This window comes from Cervus elaphus, chromosome 14 (assembly GCF_910594005.1).
Source record: "Cervus elaphus chromosome 14, mCerEla1.1, whole genome shotgun sequence".
Lineage (NCBI taxonomy): Eukaryota > Metazoa > Chordata > Mammalia > Artiodactyla > Cervidae > Cervus > Cervus elaphus.
In genome coordinates this window covers 40881492-40906949 of record NC_057828.1, presented here as the reverse complement: position 1 = coordinate 40906949, position 25458 = coordinate 40881492, and the positions used below count along the sequence as shown (strand labels likewise).

The window sequence follows — 25458 nt, the reverse complement described above, 5'->3', positions numbered from 1 at the left end:
TTCAAAGAAGTAAGATGCAAAAATATAATGTACCGTAGTCAGATTGAGTGCCTCTGTTGGTTTATTAGGATGATATAGGGGGTTAAAACATGAAGCTAGGGCTGTCATTCCCAGAATTGTGTGCAGAGGTACTGAGTTATTTTAAAAATTTGAGGAAAGCATAGTAATACTCCATGTCTGTTGAATACCGAAGTATTAGCTGGAGGTAGTTCACAATTTTTATATCAGATAGGGATGTGTTCTATTTCATGATGTAACATCTTTGCAAAGCTAGGTTTCTGACTCTTGCAATGTTACAAAGTGAACAGTTGAGGGAGAACAGGAAATGAATATTTGATCTGATTCCAAGAGTTGAGCAGTGCTGTGTGCACCTCATTATTAAGTAATTGCGATTATTCAAGTATAAAATAAAAATACCATTTTCCTTTAAGTTTGTGTATTATTATTTCGAACAACTACAAGGTTGATTGAAAAATAACAAAAGCATAAATACAGAGAACAGAATAAAAATACAAATACAAAGAACAGAAATACACAAGTTGTTTGGATGTGACTATTTAATAAGAGGAACTATAGCTTGGGGGCCCCATGACAAAATTACTTGCACACTAAAGAGCCCCTTGAACCTAGGAGGTTTGGGAATCTCTGGGTTATAGTCTTTCCTCTGAATATATTTTAATTGATCAGGATACCTTATCTACTGGTGTCAAGAAATGCAAACTATCTTATACCTAGTCCAGCAGTTAACCAGTGTTAAAGGTTTCTGGTGTGACTCATCTATGTATTTCAAAGGAAGCCATCTTCACTGGTGCTGATAGGCTTCTTGTTTAGTGGCTAAGTTGTGTTCAGTCGCTAAGTCATGTTTAGTCACTAAGTCGTGACTCTTTTGCAACCCCATGGACTGTAGCCCACCAGGCTCCTCTGTCCACGGGATTTCCCAGGCAAGAATACTGGAGAGGGTTGCTATTGCCTTCTCCAGGGGATCTTCCCAACCCAGGGATCAAACTCTCATCTCTTGCATTGGCAGGCAGATTCTTTACCTCTGAGCTGCCAGGGAAGCCAGACAGGCTTGTATCCAGTCTTTTATTTGTACGTTACCCACCCGCCCCTTCCCATTTCTCTCTTTCTGTCTCTCTGTCCCATGTTGTGTCTCTCGTCCTCTCTCTCACACATGGGCGTATACACACATATACATCCTCTTAGCAATGAATATTGGCACAGACTCTACAATGGTACAATATCCTTAGGGGGCTGTTCATTTCAGGAGTAATCAGAGATAGTAGATTTAGTTGAACGGCAGTTGGGGGGTGAGCGAGGGGGTACACTTAGCCCTTGGGAACAACCAAACACAAACTTATGAGAAACTTGGCTTAGAGCAGGGCCATCCTCTGGGATTTCTAACCCCCAGCAGCTGTTCCCCCCTCCTTCAGCCTCTTCCGAAACACAACCACCTGATAAAAAAATTTCTGCCAGGTTCTAAATTCGCCATACCAGTTACAAGGCCACAGATATTCCCTTGACTGGAGAGGAAGCTAGCAAATAACAAAGGACAGACAGTCTCTCCATCTGTAAATCAGATGGCATTCAACTGGATATTTACAAGAGAGTTTTGAAACTCTTAAAATTTACACTCCTGTGAATTTAACTGAGTGAAAAAAAGACAACATGCAACATAAATTGGTCAGATTCAAAAGAGAGGGGTCATTGCCTCCGTCTCTGAGCTCATGCCAACATTTGGTAGACAAACCCCCAAAGCATTGTCTGACACCAAGTTAGAAGCTATTAATGGAAGCTCTTAAGAAAAAGTACTGATTTCCCTTTGCATTAGGAATACACGTTTTCCCCTTGATTAACCACTTAGTAGTCTACCCAGCAATGTACTTACCAGTGTACACAGAAGACTTGATACTATCTGACTTTACCGTCCCATTACAAGTACTCAAGCATTTACCCCTCTTTGTCCTTTGGGAGGTGGAGTGACTTTATAGCTCTCCACAGACCAAGGGAGTGGCATTCTGGTGAGGTGACTCTGTCCTGAAGCACAATAACAAAACAGGAAAAATCTGGGCCCCACCTCCCTAAATCAAAAGAATCAGAGGTTATATCTGGTTATTTACTTTATGTACTTGAAATTCCTGATGCCAAGTCCCAGCCTCAGTTAAGAGTTTGCAGAAATTGAACTGTATGATCCAGAGCCAATGTTGTCCTAGGCATCCCGCGTACACTGGATGAACCCTGTTCTAGGAGATAAGGAATGTTATGCAGAATTTGCAGTCTAAATTTAGCCATTATTTATATTTTAACTTGATTAATTGCAACAGTGAAATGCTAAGATAAATACTGGTGATATGTACTTTAGACTTACTCTTTTCCCTGCAAAAGAGAAATTATTTTAGGGAGTCATAGCAGCATATTCATTGTTCCTAGATTTCATTCTTAAAAGAGGACGGAGTAAATAAAATAAGGCAATCATGGCAACAGCTGCTTCACTGAAGAGTCACGTTTTAACATTTTGATGCATTTCTCATTTAGAGAAAATGCTTATTGTTTCCAAATAATACATCACCCATATTAGTATTCAGTTTTTCTGTGTTAATTAATTTATTTATATACTTTTATTATTTTTTAAAAATCAATTTCTATGGAGTACAGTTGATATACAATGTTGTGTCCGTTTCAGGCATACAGCAAAGGGAATCAGTTATACGTTTACATATATCCACTCTTTTTTAGATTCTTTTTCCATATAGGTCAGTACAGAGTATTGAGTAGAGTTCCCTTTGTTATAGAGTAATCCCCATTAGTTATCTGTTTTATATGTAGTAGTATGTAAATGTCCATCCCATCTTCCCATCTTTAAAGACTTGAATGCAGATGATTGCCAAGGCACTTGGGAAATATAACAAATATATGGAAGGAGCACAATCTTTGGCATCAGAAGTCCTGGGTTTAAGTAACGTTTCACCAGGCACTATTAGAGTAATCTTGGGGAAGTTATGTAACTTTATAAACCTTTAATTTCCTCAGTTTAAGATAAGCATACTAATACTTGCCTCATAGTTGTGGTGGGGACTGGATGAAGCAATCTGTATAGAGTCTTGTACATAGTACACACGTTGCAGATGGCTGTGATGGGGATGATGATGATGCTATTGCTAGACCAGATAAGGTGTCTTGATTTTTGATTTACAATATTGAAATGACTTCCACAGGTACAGAGACTAAACTCCAAGACAGATTGGTATGACTGAAACATGGAGAAGGTTCTGGAAAGACAAATCTTCTTTTTTTTTTCCCCCTTGATTTTCAACACAGTTTCACTACAGCCTTTAGCCCTACATTCAGAGGGCCTTCGGTATTGTTGGGTCTGTTGCTGGCTCACAATACTCACCCTTTGCCTTGTTTCTGGCTTATTGAAGTCTTGGCACCGAAACAGCATTGTTGGCTTTTGAGCTCAGCTGCCTTCCTGTAGCTATGAAGATGATAGTATCTGGATGATTTCAAAGCTTTAATTTTTACCCCGAAATTAAGGCTTCAAGACTACTACTAGTTCAAGTGTGTTTTTAAAAATCAAAATATGTTTGATATTGAGTCATGGATACCTTGAGAACCAGGGACACGATCAGTGTCCCAAACCCCAGTACTTAAGCACTTACCTTGATTATACATCCCCCTTGGTTCCCACCAAGGAGGTCTCAGGGCCTTACCAGGCAAGCTGCTAACATAAGTGGAAACAAAAACTTTATAGTGTTTGTTGTGTATAAACCTAGCCATTGATCATAACATCTTATTTTCCGTAATTATCAAGAAACTTAAAGTAATTAAAAATGAAAACACTGGCCTTCAACAGCACCTTCAATTTTTTTTTTCTTCTAATTTTAGGGTTTATTGTCAATTAGTTGTACTTGAGGCCTTGGAATGGTGAAATCTATCTGGGCCCCTTTTTGAAACAAACCTAGGCCCTAAGAAACTGAACTGGTGGATGATGGTGCTCTTTAGGGAGTAACTTGGAATTTCTGCCCTTTGGGTACATGGTAGGATTGAACTTCTTGGCCCCTTAGTGGTTGGTTGGGAACATGTGACTAGTTCTGGTCAGTGAACTGTGAACCAAAGTAGCAAGTGTCTTTTCTGGGCTCAGAGGATTTAATTGCAATGGTACCCCACTCCAGTACTCTTGCCTGGAAAATCCCATGGACGGAGGAGCCTGGTAGGCTGCAGCCCATGGGGTCGCGAAGAGTCAGACATGACTGAGCGACTTCACTTTCAGTTTTCACTTTTATGCATTGGAGAAGGAAATGGCAACCCACTCCAGTGTCCTTGCCTGGAGAATCCCAGGGATGGGGTCGCACAGAGTCGGACAGGTCTGTAGTGACTTAGCAGTAGCATGAGATCCCATAGAACTTTCACTTCCTTCTGTGTGGTGAGGAGAAACTTTAACATGGCTGTTCCATTAGCCTGGATGCCTTGAGTAACGGTGATGAGCAGAGCTTAACTCCCAAAGGATATATAGCATGAAAGAGAAACAGTCTTTGTCTTATTTCAAAGTTTTGAGATTTAAGGATTTGTTCTTAATGCATCACACCTTGCTTGTAATGACTGATGCACTAGAGGGATGTTTGTTTGCTCCTTCATTGCATTTTTAAATAATCTTCTGAAGTCTCACTTCCCTTCCTTTCTTCCCCTGCTCTATTCATATTTAAAGCCATAGAATTTCAATGTTAAAAGAGAGCATAGAATTTACTCAGTTTTAGTCCTGGTTGTAAATTGGACCTACCCATTGCAATTTTTTTCTTTCTCCCTCTAAAAAAGTTAAAACAGTCACAAGTCCTTACTCTTCAACTCCCCCACACTAAAAGCATCAAGAAGCTCCCTGTGCCATTTTCAATAGTTTTCTTTTTTTTTTTTTAAATACACGTGTTCTTTTTTTTTTTTTATTTCTCTTAGGGAGACAACTATTTGAAACAGATCATAATCTTGACACATCTGATATCCAGTTCTTGGAAGATGGTAAGATAATACTGGAATTCCATATGTACATAATGTGCTGTTTTTAATATTAAACCATGAAAATCATAGTGATAACTTAATGTAAATTTGTCCTCCCAAGGCTCTAAAGAAACACACTTTGAAGAATAAATTCTAATGTTTGATCAGGTTATGCATTGAACTATGGCAGTGTATTTTTTAAAAGTTTTGTGATAAGGAAAATCAAAGATAGCAATAGGTAAACAATATGGTCACTTTTGCCTGTAACACTTGGTAAAGCAGGTCACTGTGACTCAGATCACCTGTTTTCCTCAAAGTTACAGTATCACAAATCTACAAGAACTGTAATCCATGGTCTGTCACGGAGCTTTATAAAAACTGCAAACCTGGAACTAACCAAAAGTCTTATATTTCATACCAGTCTTCCTGTCTTTGGAACATCTAGTCCCTTGTGCTTTGCTTCTCTTTTTTATCCTAACCCTTATCCTCTTGCTGTCTTCATCTACTCATTTCCATCCATCCACAAATATTTATTGCATCCCTGCTATGAGCTTGGCACTGTCCTGGGCACTGAGGATACAGCAGAGAACACTTCAGATAAGTCCCTTGCCCTCACGGAGCTTGAGGCCACTGAGTGTCTCTTAAATGTAGAGCTCCTTACTCAGTCACCCTCTGGTAGCTCCCCGAGGTCTGTACTCCATCATCCTTCTGTCATGCCCATCGTGCCTGCTGGGATCCTCTAGTATCTGGCCTTTTGACCGTATTCCTGGACTACCTTTTGGAGAAGGGAAGAAGGTTAAGTATCAAAGGTCTTTTTAAAAGTTTTACTGTCTTTACTCCTTTTTGACTCTTTTTCCTGTCTGGTGGATCAAGTATCTCTTTATAGCCAAAAACTTAACAAAAGTGCTCTGTTGATTCTGCCTCTGAAATGTCTTTTCGACTCTTTCCTCGTGATTTGAAAATTTGTTATTTTTCAGCTGGACTTTAGTGGTAGCTTCATTGTTTCCCTGCCTCAGTCTCTTCCTCCTACTGCCCTTCCCTACCTTGTAGCTACCACCTCTGAGGCAGAATTTCTAAAACCCATGTTTAATCATGCTGTTTCTTCCCTTAAAATCCTCTGGTGGTTCTCTGCTGCTTAGAGGAAGGGGTTGACCTACTTTGGTCCTTTTATTTGGCCTTCATCTGTGTTATTTTTGGATGTTTTTCTTCATGAATCTTGTGTTCCAATTAGAAGGATTCAAGGTCTTAATTTTTTTCTCTGCTTTTGCATAATGTTCTACCTAGAATCACTTCATCCTGGCTCCTTTTCTTCTGGGTAGTTTCAAATTAATCATGAAGATATTTCAGATGTCACTGCTCTGTGAAGGCTTCACTACTTCCTCTCCCAGGCCTAGTCAATTACCCTTTGGCCTGAGCATACCAAATTGTATTTTATTATTGAACTGCCCTTAGTCTTCATGAAGCAGGCTTTCTTCTCACTAAGTTGAATGTCAGTGGACTAGAGTCTGAGAGGGAAGGAAGGTGAACAACATTTGGTGATTTAAGAGTACTGTAAATCCTACTTCTGTGTACTACAGACAGACTGAAGAATGAAGTTATTTCATGCAAAGCCTGGGTATTGCTTCCAGTAGGGCTTAGACATTTGGAATCTTGGAAAGGCATGCCACTGGTTACAGGCGAGCTGGATGAGAGTGAAGAGCGAAATAAATTTGTCAGCTGATTATGAGTATAGTTGAGCTTTAATGATGTACATACATATCTCCAGTACGGAAAGAGATGAACTCTTGGTCAAGTCTCCTGGTCAGTGATAATCAACTTTGTATCATTGTCGTCTCTAGCTTACAACATGCCGGATCATAAATAATTCATTCTAAAGGCCTATTTGGTAGTTGGATCTTTTTAGACTATGAACTGGAAGCCTGAAGATGTTCTCTGTTGACCACTGCAGATCATCGCTGGTGTGATTTGCAGTAGTAGTTCAGGATTTTGTCACGTGCACTACAGATGCATGTTTAAGAAATCTGGTCCTGCCAGTGGGTTGTATCTTTTATTTCTGAGTATAGGACTGAAGGGGACATCTTCTGTCTTTTACAGCTGGAAACAACGTGGAGGTAGATGAGTCTTTGTTCCAGGAAATGGATGACTTGGAGCTGGAGGACGATGAAGATGATCCAGACTACAATCCTGCTGACCGGGAGAGTGACTTGACCGACTGATGGACTATTCCCGTCTGCAGAGAGGCCTGACTGCCACAGCATCTGTGGCTATGCTGAGAGGGTGTTGATTTTCCTTTCTTTTTTCTAAGAAAAAAATAATTTTCAGGAGAATATTCTTCTGATGGGTTTCATCATTGAACTTAATAAATTGATCTTAAAAATTTCAAATATTAAAATGTTCACTTCCTCTTATTGGTGGGAAGAAGGTCACATGTTTATAAAGCCATTTCGAATACACGTGTTCTTAAGTGGAGTTAATTCCCTAAGTTCCTTTCATGTTGAGGTTGTTTTTCTTTTTGTGAGAATACACCTGCAGAACAGTAGCATTGAAAGGGGAGATGGAAATACTACCATGCTTACTTAAGGCCAGTTATTTTGCTTGAAATGTGTCTTTTCTCTGTCAACAGTGGTGAATCAGTGATTCACACCTCTGCCATCTAAGGATTAGAGCAAATAGCAGCCACTTTAAGTTTCCTTAGACGTCTTTGTAGCTTGATGAGAATTTTGTGGGGAAGTCTGCAACAGTGAGTTAGAAACTGGTATAACACTTAAGGTGCTATTATATTTTGTAACTGCCTAAGAAGTTTGTAATTAATGGGAAATGTTTATATGGTGACATCTGTGGGAACCTTCAAGTTGTGAGCTTTCAAAGACACAAGTGTGCATTTGTGTGTCCAATTATGTAAGTTAGTTCATGTGTCTGGTGTACACTGTCATAACTCTACAAGTGGTTGTGTTTTGTGTACATTACTGTACAAAGTACAGAGCACAGTATCTTTACTTCAAGCTCAGGATATCTGGAAGCAAGCATAGAAGCAGTGGTGATATAACTGGTTCTACTGTGCTTTTCAAGGTATTGTACCATAAGATTGAAATTTTTTTATTTTTTGTGTTTATTTTTTAATGTATTATTTGTGTGAAAAGTATAATAAACCTATTATAGTATGGTACCATATAGCCAATTGTGTTGGTGGGTTCCTAAGCTAACTTGGTTGGACTTACAAACAAATTGAACTCACTAATGCACTCTGGTAATGGAACTCATTTGTACCTAGTGGACTGACGGTATTAAGAATAGCATCAAGGGGTGAAGCAGAAAGAACACTGGTGAGAAATCAGGGTTTGTTAGTATCCTGTGCAGAGTAGAACAGTCATCCTTGTTTTGCCTAACACATGAGGCTGTAGTGAGGATTAGGTTAGATAATAATTGTGGAAGTGCTTTGTAAGAACTACAGAACTCAAATATCTAAATCTTTAAAGTGTGCATCTGGCTTTTCTTGCTCATCATGGTATTCCCAGCCACAGCACAGTCTTCTCTATGTCTGCATTGGACTCTGTGCTATTACTTTTTTGTCCCAGACCAGTGTAAGAGCAGGGCTTAGCTCCTTCTCTATTCCACAAAATGTCTAGCTCCACTCAGTATTTGTGTGTGTGTGTGTGTGTGTGTGTGTGTGTGTGTGTGTGTGTGTGTGTGTATTTAATAGCTTTACTGACTAGCTGAAGAATCACAAGATCACAAGGAGAGGTTGCATGGCCTCCTACCCAACATTCTGCTATCCTGCTGGTTCTTTCCTTTCTTTTTGTTCTTATTTTCTTTCCTTCCATCCTCTTTTAAAAAACCTAAACCTTTTTCTCTTCTCCTGAAGAATCTTGTTTTGCTCCAAACTCAGGTCTCTCTTTCTTGACCCCAGGCACTTGTAAGAATATTTTTTTCAAACAAATGTTGTCCCCATTCTTATTTAGATACCTTAATACTTAAGTTAACATACTTATTACTGTAGATATTCATACAAGTTTATGTTATTGTATTAGACACACAAATATATTAAAACTATTTTTGAACCTTCTTTGACAACTTGCATTTCATCAACTTCTTAGTTCTCTTGTGGATCAGCCCCATTCTTGGTGTGTAGAGAGGGGATAAATTGATTAACATGATATTTTACCTTGGATATAAGATGAACATTGGAAAATGAAGAAATAATAAATGATTTTTTTGTTGATTCATCATCCTTCAAATCATCATTTAGCACAGGCTGCAGAGTCAGACAGTTCTGGCAGTAAAACCCAGATGGGCTTGCTTATAACCCATATAACTTGGAAAAGCCTTTTTGCCACTATGTCTCAATTTCCTGGTATATAAAATAGGTTATGAGGATTAAATATGATGAAATTAAATTGAATTCTTTGTAATATTTAGAACATAATAAACGATCAGTAAATGACTTTTTCTTATTTTCTCCAGTTTCTTTAGGTTGCTAAAGTTGAAATAGTTCCACAAAAAGAGAAATTAATGATCCTATAGAATCAATTACTTTCTACTGGCTAGTAGCCCAAAATATAGGAATGTCTAACAATTAAAGCTCTGTTTAATAGTTATAATTAAAATTCCTCTCCCAGAATATGTGACAGGTATAGATGGATATCTGGGTGTGAAAACACAAGCTTTAGGTGTATACTTCTCACCCACAAGATAAAGCAGCCAGTCTTTATTGCAGTTTGTTTGAACTGAGAGAGGAAGCAATAACAGCTGGTATTCAGGAGACATGACTATTCATGTGGCCCTGGATGGTGATCTGAGTTCTTTGAATCTCTGTTTTCATATCTGAGAGCATTCTCTTTAGTCTCTTCCATCCTTAAAATGACCCAGTGACTTGCAGTGATCCTTTGGTTCCTATTATGGTTCCATCATATCATATTTGGTTCCAAAATATGATTCCTATTACTGCTTTACCCTGAGGAGTGCCAAAGCAGCCTTTCTGTGTATTTTCTGGAAGTTGGGTTTGGTAGCTTCTTGGCACAAAATTGTCACCTTTGCTGTTAGTGCTAGTGAACTACAAAAGACATTCTATTTAACCATTATTAAAAAATTGACAGTTAACAAATTATGATAAAACCATAGAATATTATATTTAATGGGAATTAGTGATCATCTGACCCCTTTTCTATGCTCATTTGAGAAAACTCAGTCTCAGAAAACTGAGGTGACTTCTTTAGGAACTACAGAAATAACCTAATAGAAGGCAGGAGTGTAAACACTATTGCAAGATTGAAACAAAGCAGTTTGGTATACAGAGGGGGAGGAGATACATTTTGGCTGGAGGGACTGGGGAAAGCGTTTGGCCTGGCACTGAAGGAAGGATGGGATCTTACTAGAGTATTGGGGAGGCAAGAACAGATAGCATGAAGTAAGGGCAGCTAGTGAGGCAGTGTGGAGAGCGTTGGAGAGAAGGTGTGAAGGCATCACAGTGGGAGGAATGCTGGGGAGGGAGGTGACAGCTGGTGTGGGGAGTTTTGAATAATAAATGATGGAGAGCTACTGAAGGTTTCTGAGGAAAGGTGTAAGGTGTCTGCAGGAGAGGACTCCATAGCATATCCTTGTTGGTACTCTCACAAACACTGTTGAGTCTGGGCTTTTAGGGACTGGAAGTTTTGGGGCAAGGGGAAGGGACACTAATATCTCAGAATTGGTTGTGGGAGAAACTGATGAGTAACTAGGTAAATTAATCTAAAAATGATGATTAAACTAAGTAAAGAATATAAAAACGGTATTATGAACCTATGGTAACCATGAGAATGTGTTTTATAGATATTTCACTATAGGGAGTGTAATTAACCAAGGGCGTTAGCTGCTGTACTTGAGATGCCTTGCTGCATTCACGCTCAGGTTACTTTTCCCATGAGCTGCATTTAGTCAGTGATGACATATCACAGAGACTGATGCGTTTCATTCACAGGAGAGTCAGGGCTTCTCTGATGACTTGAGGTGTGCCCAGTGGCTCTGCTGATTCTTCTTTAAACCGCACAACAGTCTATGATGTTTCTATCCACCCATCTTCCCTCTCTCCTTCATTCAGGGTCAGACTTGCATTGCTGTTCAGTGACTCTTTCAGCCTTTTCTTGCACAGCGCTCTCTCTTTCCTCTCATGCAGTCTTTTTCCTTAATAAAACACTTGCATATTTAATCTCATTCTAGCAACCAATCTGAATTAAGTAGAATCTAATCTCAGGATTAGAGATTAGAATCTTAAAGTCAATCTTAAAGGAAATCAACCCTGAGTATTTGTTGGAAGGACTGATGCTGAAGCTGAAGCTCCAATACTTTGGCCACCTGATGCAAACAGCTGACCCATTGGAAAAGACCCTGATGCTGGGAAAGACTGAAGGCAGAAGGAGAAGTGGGCAATGGAGGATGAGATGGCTGGAAGGCATCAACGATGCAATGGACAAGAACTTGGGCACACTTTGGGAGAAGGTGAGGGACAGGGAAGCCTGGCATGCTGCAGTCCATGGGGTCTTGAAGAATTGGACATGACTTGGTGACTGAACAATAACAATCTCAGGAGCCTTTGTTTTAGCCTCATTGATCCCCGATCTGGTCATAAGGCAGACTGGACCAGAAAGTGAGGTATGTTGTATATAAAAATATCTCCCTCTCGGGAAATAGCCAAAAACTCTGTACAAGGTGTTGCAGGCCAGTAGCAACATCTTGCAGGATGAAAGACCAGTTATGAAGAAGAATCTTCTTTTGCCATCCTTATTATAATGTGACTGCTGGATTATATTTCAATTAAGCTTTGAAAATCTTTATTACTTGGAATTTTGTTACATATGATGGTCCAATAGTTTTATTTTTTAAATATCTTTATTTTTCTGCAAATATGACACATTTGGCTTTGAGGGTGGAAAATCAAGGACCAATCATCTGGAGAAGAATAGTTAAAATCAGAAGTTAGTAAAAGGGAACCATCACAGGGAGAGATTTTGCAAGAAGATGGTAGCTAGCTCATATCTCTGAGATATTCTGATGCAGAGAATGTCTCTGTGGATCATAGTTTGGAACAAACTATCCTAGATGGTTAGTTTATCTAGGATACTTTCATGTTTCTGGATGTATGGAGGCAAAGGAATAGACTTGAATGAGTCTTCCTTAATCAATCTCAGGCTCTGGAGATGAACTATTTATGTTTAAAAAATCTACCAGAATACTTGAAATGATTTCAAGTGATCATCTTCTTTCTAAGCATTTTCAAGAATGTAAATTGAATAACAATTTTGTCCTAATGGCATTATTCCCCTTGACCCCACTGATTCAGCATTGACCTGACAATGGATTCTCAATCTTCCACTATAGAAATAGAATAATAACCATAGTCATTTCACTGGGTAGTGGTAATGATGAGTGAGTTATGAAAAAACAATTAGGGCAAAGCTTTGCACATTACAAAGCAGGGACTGGCAAGCTTTCTGTATTTACAAACTTTCTGTAAATATTTTAGGCTTGTGAGCCATACTGTTTTTGTTAGCAACTACTCAGCGCTGTCATTACAGCTTCAAAGCAGCCACAGACAATCAGTGAAAAGGAATGGCTATGTTCTGGTGAAACTTCATTTACAGATATAAGTAGTGGGCTGGTTTTGACCTACAGGCAGTAGTTTGCCTACTCTTGCTATAAAGCCTTGATAAATTCTATTCTGTTATTATTATTAATATAGTTGCTTATAAATGATTTTTAATAATTAGCAAGGTAATTGGTTTTTAATTGATAGCTAAGTATATATACCACACACACTTTTTCAAAGGAATCTGCTTGTAGGAGCAATGAAAAAAAAACAACACCTGTATTTAAAGGCTGGTATCATTTCAATAGCCTTTAAAGAGTTTCCACTGACAGGATTGCCATCACATTGTTCTGGGCACTTGAGAGAGAAATCTAGGCCAAGTGAAAAGTGACGACCCCAGTGGCTTTGGAGGAATAAAAGGAGAAATTTGTCTAAATCTTGAATCTCTGACCTTTCCCCTCTCTTTGAAGGTCTTGTTCTGGGCTTGTGGCATGGTTTAATCTCCCAAAGCACAATTTGTAGAAATAACGGCTGTGATGAATGTTTTATAACCAGATGTTTATCTATTATGTTGCTCAATATCTGTTGACATTGAATTGCTTGTGACATTTTTAAAGTTCAGTTCTAAGCAAATGTCTGTCTCTCCTAACAAGCTGGTATGCTTGCTTTTATCAGATGACAAAGGTTACATACCGTTTTGCTTTTTGCCTTGGTTATTTGTTGGTTAGAGCTAAATACAAGGCCCAGTTATTACAATACTTTTCATCTACTTGGGAAATATACTTTTTTTCCCTTAACACTTGTTTTTTGAAAATGTCAATGATTATCTTTAACGTCATTATATAAGCATTTATTTTGTTGTAAATTCCTTCAAACAAATTTTAGACCTAGCTAAAATATAATCCAAATATTATAAATAAAATTAATCAGATCTTATTTATGAGAAGAGTATTGTTTTCTATGTAAAGGACCTACAAAAGCCATACATATGTGATTATAAATAGAACTTTAGTAAGTATTTTTTTAATAGTAGAGGTTTTTGTAAATAAATATTATGGGGCAAGGTTATGATATTCAGTTCTGGAGTCAGGCAAACCTGAGTTCCAATCCCACCTCTATCTCAAGATGGATGGCCCTGGGCATGTTACCTAACTTGAGTCTCAGTTTCATAGCCTGTAAAATGGGTACAAGAGCTGTACCCATCTCACAGAATTGTCATGAGAATTAAATGAAATAATACACACAATGTGCACATTGGTGTATGACAAGTACTCTCTCTCTCAATATATATATGGTAAATACATATTATATGTATAGTAATATTGTAAATACATTTATCCATCTATTATGGTATGCTTATTTTTAATTTTACAGCAGTGTCTCTATCAGAATATAGTGAAGTGAAAGTGTTAGTCGCTCACTTGTGTCCAACTCTTTGCGACTCCATGGACTGTAGCCCGCCAGGCTCCTCTGTCCATGGAATTCTCCAGGCAAGAATACGGGGGTGGGTAGCCATTCCCTTCAGGAGATCTGCTTGCCCAGGGATCAAACCCAGGTCTCCTGCATTGCAGGCAAATTCTTTACTGCCTGAGCCACCAGGGAAGCCCTTCAAAAATGTAAGACAAATATAAGAGAAGTGGCTATTTGCTCAGCTTTTAATGTGAGGCCCTAAAAACCTGTCTGAATGTTGCTGTTTTCTAAGTCTATCTTCTCATTTTTCTTTTTCTCCAATATTTTTGAGTGATTCTTCATGAAGCAAATGGAGCCTGACTTAACATTTGAGAACACTGTGACCAAATAAAGTTTGGCTAAGAGGACTATCAAGAACAACATGCAGAAATTTAAATATTTACCCACAATTTAAATTTTCCAATAATTTAAACCATGGGTGCTTTTCATTCTGTGTAACTCTACTGTTTTCCTATATGGCTGTCCTTTATTCAGGCTTGGCAGCACTATTCAGCCAGTGTTACTATATTGATTTTTATTATTATTATTATTTTTTTGGAGAGTCTGGTGAGTTTGAGGGAAGGATGGATGGCAAAGAAATTTCATGACACAATTTTGGTTTTATACATTTTATACCTAATTCTTCTAACTCTTTCTCTCTCTCTGTTCTTTCCAACTCTAAAATTTAGACTTTAGATTTAATATTTTTTCTTTTAGTTTTTTTTTCTTTAAGAGGTACTGACTGCCATTAAAACTTAAAGCATTATGCTGACAGATTAGAATCACTGAAGTTGGGAAAAAAAGGCCACCACAACAGCAAGAAGCCCCAGGATTTTCAACAGGAAGGAAACTGGGAAAGTAGATGAGGTTTTGATAGCCCGTGTCTTTAAAGGCTTCAGTGTCCTTTGTTTCTGGGTGAAGATGGCATTCCTGGCTCCATCCCACTGTCCAGGCCCAACCAGACGATACTGATAGGAGTTGCACGGCCCAAAATAGAGTTTCACAGCCAGTTTAGGATCTTTTAGCAAGAGAGAAAGGATGTCTGGCTTCACACCTATCTCTACAGCGAGCTCGTCCACGTAGCTGATGTAACTGGTCTGCAGTAGCTGGCTTTTGCTCTCTCCAAACCTTAACGTAGAAAAAAGGACAGAGTCACAAAATATTCTAAGTTACATAAGAACATTAGGTATTCAATAAGTGCTGAAAGAATGGAGAGATGAATGAATGAATAAATGAGCTTTGAATGACTCTGGTGGCAAGTGTTAGTTTATTTCATCAGGAGACCCACATCTCAGATTGAGAGTAGGATATAAAATAAATAAGTCTGATTTCATGGAAGTTCTAGGAATGTGATAGGGTTTATAACCATTATTATTATTTGGTATTTAGCAAGCAGCTATAAATCTTCTGGCAAGTAAAACTAGTCAAGATTGTTGCAAAGATTCACCAGATTACAGATGCAAGTGTAGCTTGGTGTCTTGCACAGAAGAGATGCTTAATATTTTCTAGTTAAATTGTTAAAGTATCTGGCACTCTGGTTGGAATGTAATAGATGAATTAGAGCTTTAAAGTGAGATAATCCCTACATGTGATGTAAGGCCCCAGAGTAAACCTTCCAATGTACTTAATCACTTATGGAATTTAGTGGATTCCTTATGGAATGGATTCTTAATGGATCCTTAAGATCACTTATGGATTCTACTGTGTCACAAAGTATAAATCCTTGACTTTCATTCCATGCCAACTCCTTTCTAATTTGCTTTGATGGGAGTTCCCCCAGCTAACTTTCCAGAGATACTCGGGGCTACTGTCACCACCATTGCCCCATCCCATTTTCTCTTCACCACAGAGTGTGAGAAGATATAGAATCTAACACAGGCATCATACAAAACAAATGAAAATATGTCAAGGAAAAATGTTCTCGTTTGGTGAAATGACTATTTTTAAGTAGTTGGATCTTAAACTAGCATATATAAGAATCATCTTGGAAGAACACAAAAATATGAATTTCCAGTCTCATCCAGAAATTTTGATTCAGTTGGTCTGGGTTATGTCCCAGGACTCTGCATTTTTAAGAAGCAGCTAGGTGATTCTTGTGAGCAGTTCAATACTGTTCTATGTAAAGAATTAAAAAAAATTCTTACCAGTCAATTCTTTTTTTATTCCTCTTGATAATGTCTTCCATCATAGTTCTCTCTGAGGGCAAGGTACATAAGCCTAGAAAATAAAAGGCTGGTTGAGCGGTAGGTTTGGATCAGTATCATTACTTTATCTAGTAATTGATTCTTACATGTAAATTTTGGCCACTGACCCATGTTAAACCAGTCAGGGAGGCTGTGCTGTTGAACTCCAGGGTGTGCCACTCACATTGAGTTCTGTGTGATGTTGCCCAGGATTCACCAGACTACACCATGGACTCTGAGGTGGGGTGGCGGTGGTAAGAGAGGAAGCTGGAGTGGGAAAGTGAGCCTATGAAGCCAGGGAGTTCTGCCAGGTGGCGTGAGCTCCATTCTGAGGGTGGTGGGAAGCCTTGGGAAGTGACCTGATCAGGTTTGCCTTTTGGAAAGATTTTCCTAGGTGTTGAATTTTGGAAAATGGGTTCCAGGGAGGTGAGTGTAGAGGCAGGAAGACCAGTTAAGAGGCTGTGAAGTAAACCAGGTGAGGGAGAGAGTGGCACAAACTAGGTGGGGCAGTGGGGATGGGAGAAAGATTGATGTGAGTCATCACTGTGTTCTTGGGAGGCCATCTGTGTCACAAGTGTCCCTGGAGCGTCAGACATGCTGGAAAATGGTCAGTTTCTCTGACAGGCTACAGTCCATGTGGTTGCATATAATTGCACATGACTGAGCAACTAACACTTTTTTCACTTTTTTTGGCTCCCTAGGGGCTCAGATAGTCAAGAATCTGCCTGCAGTGCACGAGATCCAGGTTTGATCCATGGGTCAGGAAGATCCCTTGGAGAAGGGAATGGCTCCCCACTCCAGTATTCTTGCCTGGAGGATTCCATGGACAGAGAAAGCTGGTGGCCTAGAGTCCATGGGGTCGCAAAGAGTCAGACATGACTGAAGAAGTAACACTCCTTGGATATGGCTAGTCATCAGACATCTCAGATTCAATGAGTCCAAAATTGAGTTTATCACTGAAGTCCTCCTGCTCAGGCTTGCATTCTTCCACACGCCTCCCCTCGTCCCAGCACTGCTCTCAATCCAGTTTCCACTGCCTGAGATCTGCAAGTCACCTGTGATTCTGCTCTCTTCCTTCAATTATTCTTGGAGCCGATCATTATGTCCTGCTGGTTTCACTCTTAACTATTTCTCTTCTCCACATTGTCTGTTTGCCTGGCTGAGGTTGTATCATGTTTTAGTATAGACAATTACATAGCCTTCTCACTGGTCTCTGGGACTGTATTTCTTTCACCTTTCAAATCTATCTTTCACACTAATGCTGAAATAATCTACCAAAAATGTAAATCTGATAATGTCTGGTCTTTGCTTAGAACCTTTCACTGGGTCCTCTGGCAGAAGGGCTTTCTTAAGTGGAGACTCTAGGTCCTCAAGCCAGACTTAATCAGGGCTCCTAAGGGTCCACTGGATGGTTTTGGGTCTACCAGCTAAATTTGGGAAGGGGCTTCAGGTGGCTCAGTAACAAAGAATTTTCCCACAATGCAGGAGATGCAGATTTGATCCCTGGATTGGGAAGATCTTTTGGAGAAGGAACTGGCAACCCACTCCAGTATTCTTGCCTGGGAAATCCCATGGACAGAGAAGCCTGGCAGCGTACAGTCCATAGAGGCGCAAAAGAGTTGAACATGACTTAGAGACTAAACCACAACAAGAAATTAGAAAGAGCTGATCTATATTTTATATTCAAACTCGTTAGTGTGCCTCAAAAGGTTCCTCTGTTCTGGTCCCTTGCTCTCTAAGAAGAATCTTTCACCCCTCCCTGCCTCACACCCCACGTTCTAGGAATATCAGATAACGTGTAACTCTCCATCTATATCACACCTCTGTGCTCTCACTCAAGGGTTCCTTTTTCTGCACCTGGGAAACCCAGCTATCTAGGAGTCTTCCTTGACCACATGCCCTTCCTCAACCCCACTCTGTTGTTGCTAGCACTCTTTCTCTTCTTTCTGTACACTCCATGCATTCCTCTGACAAAGCATTTGTCTTATTATCTTGAAATGATCCATTTAAATTTGTCTCTATGCCACCAAGTTCCAGCACAGGGCTGAATATTCAATAAATTTTTGTTTAGCTGAATTGAACCCTGGGATCAGGGAGATAGTAACAGTCTTCTGAGAAGTGCAAAGTGCTACACAATGCTCAGAGAGAAGTATTTCAATCATTTTATAGCTTTGTAGGGATCTGTGAGGTTGAGGTGCTTAGATATTAAGAGTTAATTTGGAATTAAGTATGGAGTAGGCCCTAGGTCTCTTGATTTGCACATATCCCAAGGAACTTATAAACATTTTATAGGTAAAACTTGGAGTCATAGATGTCTTCCTTCTTCACTGTTCTTTCATTAGTCCAACAAAAAGTAATATGTACTTAACACTATGCCAATTGAAATTCTCTGAATTTTCTAATATTTTAAAGGAATGATTATGGATATTTATTCTTGTATCCCAGTATTTGTTATTTTTTGAATTCTCTGCTAACTTTTTAGGATGCCAGTTTTGTGAGAGCAGCCAAGGTTGGAAACTTTTTTGGCAACTTCCTTTTCTAAACTTGTTTTTAGCAAAGTCCACCAAGTGTGAAACCCTCAGCCACTCACCTGCCTGCTCACTCACTCACTTACCTTTGAAAACTCTGGTTACCCAACGAGCTTGAAGTTCAATAGCTGGGAAAATGGGACCTAGGGGCTGGATTAAACCGATGCATGCAAGAGTTGACTTCTCCAGTTGAGGAGGGAAGATGAATTTGTACAGTGAGACCATATTATTCTCTACTTTAACAAGATCTTCAAGGAAGGGAAAAGAGACAGTATATCCTGTTGCAAAGACAATGATGTCAATGTTCTCTTCCACTGTTCCATCTTCAAAGATGGCAGATGTTTCTGTGAGCTCTTTCACTCTTGATTTCACCTTGATGGCTCCATAGAGTATACGACTTGGAAGGTCATCATTTATGACAGGCTCTTTTGAAAGGTATCTGAAACACGCAGAAGAAAACACTCAGAAAGGAGCATTTAATGAGGCGTTTTGAACTCTGTTAATATTTTATGGGGTTGGATTTGAGAAAAAAGTAGTTTCTAAAATATCTGTAAAACTTTCTAACTTGACTAGTTGGCCTACCCCAAACTTTACTCTCAGACTTTATTCTCATGTCACATGAGACTTTATTCACATGTCACATATCTCTTCCTTCAACAAATAAGGAAAACATGCATGTAGGTGATGTGGGCAAAACACATTGCAAAAAAAGAGACATCCTAAGGGTTTAGGCAAAATGCCAACGTCTGTGATCAATTCCTGAGTACTCCAATTGTCATTATCCTGCTGATATCTCCACTGTTGCTTTATGTTATCTACCTTTAATTATCTTGCTGTTTTATTTAATCTCTATCTGGTCATAAGTAAGGAAGAAAAAATTTGTTAAAAAAATTTGTTAAATTCCCATCAGTTTTGAAACTAATTAAGAGATTAGTATGAAAATTAATGCATAGAATTAAGTTTGGGGATATCTCTTTATCTCAAATATCCACAGATAGCATGATAGCATGAATAGTGGAGCAATGTCTGGTTATATGTCTGGAATTTCCTTTTTCTTTTAGATCTGAGAACCACTTAAAAAAAAAAGACTGCATGGCATATGTATCAGATCTCAGAATACAGCAGCCATATTGCATTTGTTGAAAGACTGCAAAGCTCTCCTGTTCTTTTTTTGGGGTGGGGGAGGGGGAAGGAGCCTGTTATACTTTGCTGACTCTACACCATAAGAGTTCTTCTCATGGGGGGCTTTTGAGAAATATTCATTGCCTGTTAATCTCCAAGTTATACATCTCTGATCTTATGAACACAAGCAAACAATATGGATGTTTATTTTTCTTTATTTGATAATGGGCTCCTGTAGAATTTGGATCAGTTTTCCCATCCCACCCTCTGAAAGGAAGGTCACAATCTCTTGAAACAGCCTTTTCCAATGTTGGATAGCTCTGGGTATTAGGAAGTCCTCCCCCAATCCTAGTTATACTCTCTGGAGCAACTTCTAATATTTATACTTCATCTTCTCAAATATTTACTTTTTAAAAGGCATATAGAATGGATCTGGGATTCAAAATCTGGGAGCTGTACGATACCCACACTGTTAGGCTGTAGTTTGAACTATCATGTTAGCAATCTGGCTCTTTTCAAAGAGAAACCCTTCTGACAACCCTGATTATCAATGAGTATACCATAAAAAAGTAAAGTAATTTTACTTGTTTTGAGGGACAAGGCCATAATTTTCATGGTTGAACCATTGACTCCTCACTTTTTCCATTGCCCATTTTACAACAATTCGTGGCACGATATTGTAGAGCATGGCTCTAAAGCGGGTGAGGAATGTCAAGTCCCAGGGATAGCCATCTTCAGAGATACGACTCAGGACCCAGGAACCATGTCTGGTGCTGATAAACACCTAGTGAGCAAAAAGGAATGCAGTTCATATTAGGGCATCATCTTTTTTTGGGAGGAACCCACTGTGTAGATAATATATCACATGTATGGCCCCAGAACTGGCTGAAATGCTTTGTCTTAAAGATGATTGACTTCAAAGTGAAGGATCTTCTGGTTTTCACTGTTCTAGGTCAGCTTTATCATACAAGTGGTGCCCCGGGGTATTTACACTGATAGAGGAAGACTACCATAATCTTGAGGACTTCATGCAGACCCGAGAAAATCTTTGGGCTAAACCAACCATAAAATCCACAAATCTACGTTTGCATTGTGGTTCAATACTTCTTCCCTCCTCTCACTTTTCTATCCAACCCAGGTTGTTTTTATAACAAAGGTATACAATTATAATCCAGAAAATATGTATGATTGCAGCCTAAAAGCCAGATTTTTAACTTTGAATTTATTTCAAAAACTCAGAGTTTAAAAATATAACCTTTGCTATTCATAGATATTACTTTATATGGAAGTTAATATAGGAGGTAATCAGTTATATTAATATATATATACATATATTTATTCTTTTCAGATTCTTTTCCCATATAGGTTATTAGAGAGTACAGAGTATATTTCCCTGTACTACACAGTAGTTCCTTGTTGATTATATATTTTACACATGGGCTTTTATTTTATATCTAGTAGTGTGTTTGTGTATATATCAGATATATTCTTTACCTTGTATACTCATATTGCCCTAGTTTTCAAGATGTACATTTAAATCTCTTTTCAAATGTGTATTTTACCTTGTTTACTGTTACTTCTCCATTGACCGAATGCATATTTGATTTGCTTCTTAAAATTTTGCATGTCAGTACTTTTACATGCCAGAACTCTGTGAGTTCTATTGTACAAGGACTTGATAAACATGTTAATACTCCCTTGTAAGGAACTGATTGACTTAAGAGTTGAAGATTGTGAATTCTAGACTGAGGACTCTGGATTCAGACTACCTGGGTTTGACTCCCAGCCTCACTACTTACAAGCTGTGTTGCCTTGAGTGAGTTACTTCAGCCTCTCTGTGTCTCTCTCCATAAAATAGGGGTGGTAGCAGTACCTGCTTCATAGAATTATTGTACCAATTAAAGGAGATGATACATGTAAAGGACTGAAACTGTTGGTTGGCCAATGACAGGTATTGCTAACTATTATTATTTTGTAAATTTAGGCTGGAGGAGTTTCATGTAGTGCCACATATCTGGAGTGAGCCAGAATTTGGAGACACGTTTTTCTGGGTCTCAACTCCTTAACTTGTGAAGTAGCACTGATATAAAATGGTGTTGAATTGTTGGTCTGTGTGTAGTAATATACTTAACATCCTGACTGTTTCTGCTGCTATCCTTTTGTTAGCTTGGCAATACTTTGGCTAGGCATTAGGTAATGTACTTAAATGTTTCTATGCAGTCTCTTTCCATTACTTATCCTCTGCCCTTCTTCTTCAGGGCTTCTATGGTGGCTCAGTGGGTAAAGAACCTGCCTGTAATGGCCTGTAATGCAGGAGACTTAGGTTTGATCCCTGGATTTGGAAGATCCATTGGAGAAGAGAATGGCTATCCACTTCAGTATTCTTGCCTGGAGAATTCCATGGACAGAGGAGCCTGGTAGGCTACAGTCCATAGGGTCGCAAAGACCTGGACATGACTGAGTGACTAACTCACTTAGGATCAATCCATGTTCACACTGGAAGCTCTGCCTATTTTATTCCCTATCTTTCTCTGTCACCATACCTGCAGCAGGGGAGTCTAATCTGGCTAGCTCCATTAGCTGTAGCAGTGTGATATGTCTGAGGATTTAGGATCAGATGCATACTTCAGGCAAAGGATCAGATTTGGGTTTTGGTGGAAAAGTGTGTGGATGACTCAGCACCATCACACAGTATTTTGAGTGGGTGGTTGGACTGTGGTAGAACAAGTCATATCATTATGAACATGAACTTGCTTTAAGAAGCAGGGCACACTCAGGACTAAGGTGAGTTTAGACTGTAATTTTAAGCTTCGCAGGTGCACTTGGTTCTAACTCTTACCTACATAGCTCCTAGAAAATCTCTGGTAAGCCTTGTCAAAGAAGGATTGAGAGTGCATTGCTCTGTGTAAGATATTTTATCATAATGATCAATTATGTTATTAATCTAATAAATGTTGGAAAGACACTATTTAAAAATTAATGAGCTGGAAGGCACACAAATATAGCCAAGGTGCTTACTTATTATTGAATCTAGCATGATAGACAGGCTTTTACATGGCAAAGCCCATATGAGGAAATAGACTCTTGCAATCTAAGATCTTTGGATCAACTGTTCTAAGTCCAAATCACTGACCTGCAACATGTAGTGGTCTAGTATGGAGCTTCACTTAGTTGATGGCTAGGTCAGCTCTTTTCATCATACTCCCTTCCTCAAGCTTGTCACATTTTCCAAACAGTAAGGGGACTGAACTTGGTACCTTCCCCACCTGAGCTGGCTCTTCTCCGAGCCTTTACAGTTACTGCCTCTTTACTTGTTCTTCACATGAAGGCCTTAAAACTTTGAAAAATGAAAAGTGGTTTCTTTTCATAAATAAGGTGAGGACCTCCTGTGTCTAGTACAACTCTTTCTGGTGTTAATGACCTGCTCTGTCCTCAGGGTGGTAACTCTGACAGGTCCCAGTGGAACCCCGTCATCAACCTGCTGGGGAAGCACCACGTATGTTTATCACATTTGCTACTGGGCATCTGAGCCCTGGGGCTTCTTTGGTGGCTCAGTGGTATGAACCAGTGCCTGCCAGTGCAGGAAATACATGTTAGATTCCTGGTCCAGTAAGATCCCCTGAATAAGGAAATGGCAATCCACTCTAGTATTTTTGCCTGGGAAATCCCATGGACAGAGGAGCCTGGAGGACTATAGTCCATGGGGTCACAGAGTCAAATACGACCAAATACGGTCTGAGCGACCCAAAAACGACAACAACATCTAAGTCCTGACAGTGTGAGTCTCAGGATAGGGCACTTTTGGCAATGGTAGACATGGCCACAGTAAGTCCTGAGGAGCCAGAAGATGCCAGGCTAAGGAGGCCAGTGTAAGAGTGATAGAACCCCTGGAATCCAGACCATGTTGAAAGGGCTTGCTGTGGGGAGAGGAACCCAAGCTATTTTCCCATCTTTGCCTAGGCCTGTCCTTCCAAAAGGGATTTAGTTACTGCCATTCTCAGCCATCTCTGTCAGCATCATCTGCATCTTGTAATGTTTGACACTGGCAGCTAGGCTGTGTCATTCCTGAACAGGTGCAAAGATAACAGTGGTCAGAAGACCTCAGGAAGCACCTAAATATTTATGATCTTGTTTGGGAGTCTTACTGTCTATTTAATCTCTCTCATTTTTTAAATGATTCTTGGGAACTATGGATTATTTACATTTCAAGTAGAATTCAAATATGTATTAAATTTCTAAAAGGCACTCTTCCAAAGATGAGCAGGTCAACTCATAGAGGCCCCTGGGTAGAAACAAGGCCTCCTGTGCTGAATGTTGTCTGATCCAAATTTAAGTGAGGAGACATCCAGAGAAGTAAAATGACTTGCTCTAGTTTACACAGCTGATTAATGGCAAAGCTGGGAGATTGACTGGCTTCCTGATTTCTAGATTTCCTATGATACCACACTGGGCAACCAACCAACTAATCAACCAATTATTAAGTAATGGAGCCTTGGTTATATGGCTGTGATTTTCTACTATGCCCTTCCCTTTTCCTCTCCTCCCCAACCCCTACCACCCCCCCGCCTCCGCCCCTCCAGCAGACAAGGTAATCGGGGAGCATCTTACCTGAGCAGCCTTCTTACACAACTCAACTGCAATATCTGAGGCTGAGTTTCCTATTCCAATCACCAAAATGCGTTTCTTTTCAAATCCCTCTGGGTGCTTGTATTGGCGGCTATGGAAATACTGGCCTTTGAACTTCTGGATACCTTTGGGGTGAAGAAAAGAGAAATCCATGAACTATGTCAACTTAATTTCAATAAAACTGCCCTGTCAGCTTTTCCTTTCTGGGACCAATTATTTGTTTTGTTATTTCCCCTCTTAGGGAAGTTACAATATTAAGGCCAACTGGCAAACTCAAAGTATGAAGCATGTAAGAAATGTTAGGTTAAGCACGTGGTGAAGTGAAGTGGAAGGTACTTAGTCGTGTCTGACTTTTTGTGACCTCTGGACTATATAGTCCATGGATTCTCCAGGCCAGAATACTGGAGTAGGTAGCCATTTCCTTCTCCAAGGGATCTTCCCAACCCAGGGATTGAACCCAGGTCTCTTGCATTATAGGTGGATTGTTTATCATCTGAACCATCAGGGAAGCCCAAGCCTATAGTTCAGCACCAAAAAAGTTGATTTCAGAGGTTGCAGCTTAGGTGTTTACTAGAGGACAGGTGGTTTTGATGGATAGAGTAGAGTCAGGTATTGATTTCCAGCCATCCATCATCCTATTTTGTAATATACAATGATACTTCAAAATCACATAGCATATATTCTTTTAAAGGTTTCTTAAACATATTATTAAGTGCTAATGATTGTAATGAAATGAATTCTTCAAAACCATTTTTCTAGATTCCGTATATGTGCGTTAAAATATGATATTTACCTTTCTCTTTCTGACTCACTTCACTCTGTATAATAGGTTCTAGGTTCATCCACCTCATCAGAACAGATTCAAATGCATTCCTTTTTGTGGCCGAGTAATATTCCATTGTGTATATGTACCATAGCTTCTTTGTCCATTCATCTGTCAATGAACCTAGACAAGCAATCTAGGTTGCTTCCATGTTCTAGCTATTGTAAATAGTGCTGCAGTGAA

The 25458-nt window shown here is 39.3% G+C and overlaps 1 protein-coding gene and 1 long non-coding RNA gene across 4 annotated transcripts in view; one reads left to right on the top strand and one right to left on the bottom strand.

The window, feature by feature from the left end:
- Window positions 1-4940: 4940 nt before the first annotated feature.
- LOC122707780 lies at window positions 4941-7378 on the top strand. The gene is made up of 2 exons (XR_006344913.1): window positions 4941-5007; window positions 7081-7378. It is a non-coding gene; the product is annotated as an uncharacterized LOC122707780 (long non-coding RNA).
- A 7228-nt stretch (window positions 7379-14606) lies between these two features.
- The window catches only part of LOC122707980 (dimethylaniline monooxygenase [N-oxide-forming] 2-like), a 34597-nt gene continuing 23745 nt past the window's right edge, over window positions 14607-25458 (bottom strand). For all 3 annotated transcript variants that reach the window (XM_043924042.1, XM_043924040.1, XM_043924041.1), the window contains 5 exons: window positions 24435-24577; window positions 20411-20610; window positions 18791-19143; window positions 16138-16210; window positions 14607-15121 (listed from right to left, as the gene is read on the bottom strand). In XM_043924042.1, the coding sequence (XP_043779977.1) occupies window positions 14776-15121; window positions 16138-16210; window positions 18791-19143; window positions 20411-20610; window positions 24435-24577 (1115 nt within the window). In that variant the 3' untranslated portion in view covers window positions 14607-14775. The remainder of the gene's footprint in view (window positions 15122-16137; window positions 16211-18790; window positions 19144-20410; window positions 20611-24434; window positions 24578-25458) is intronic.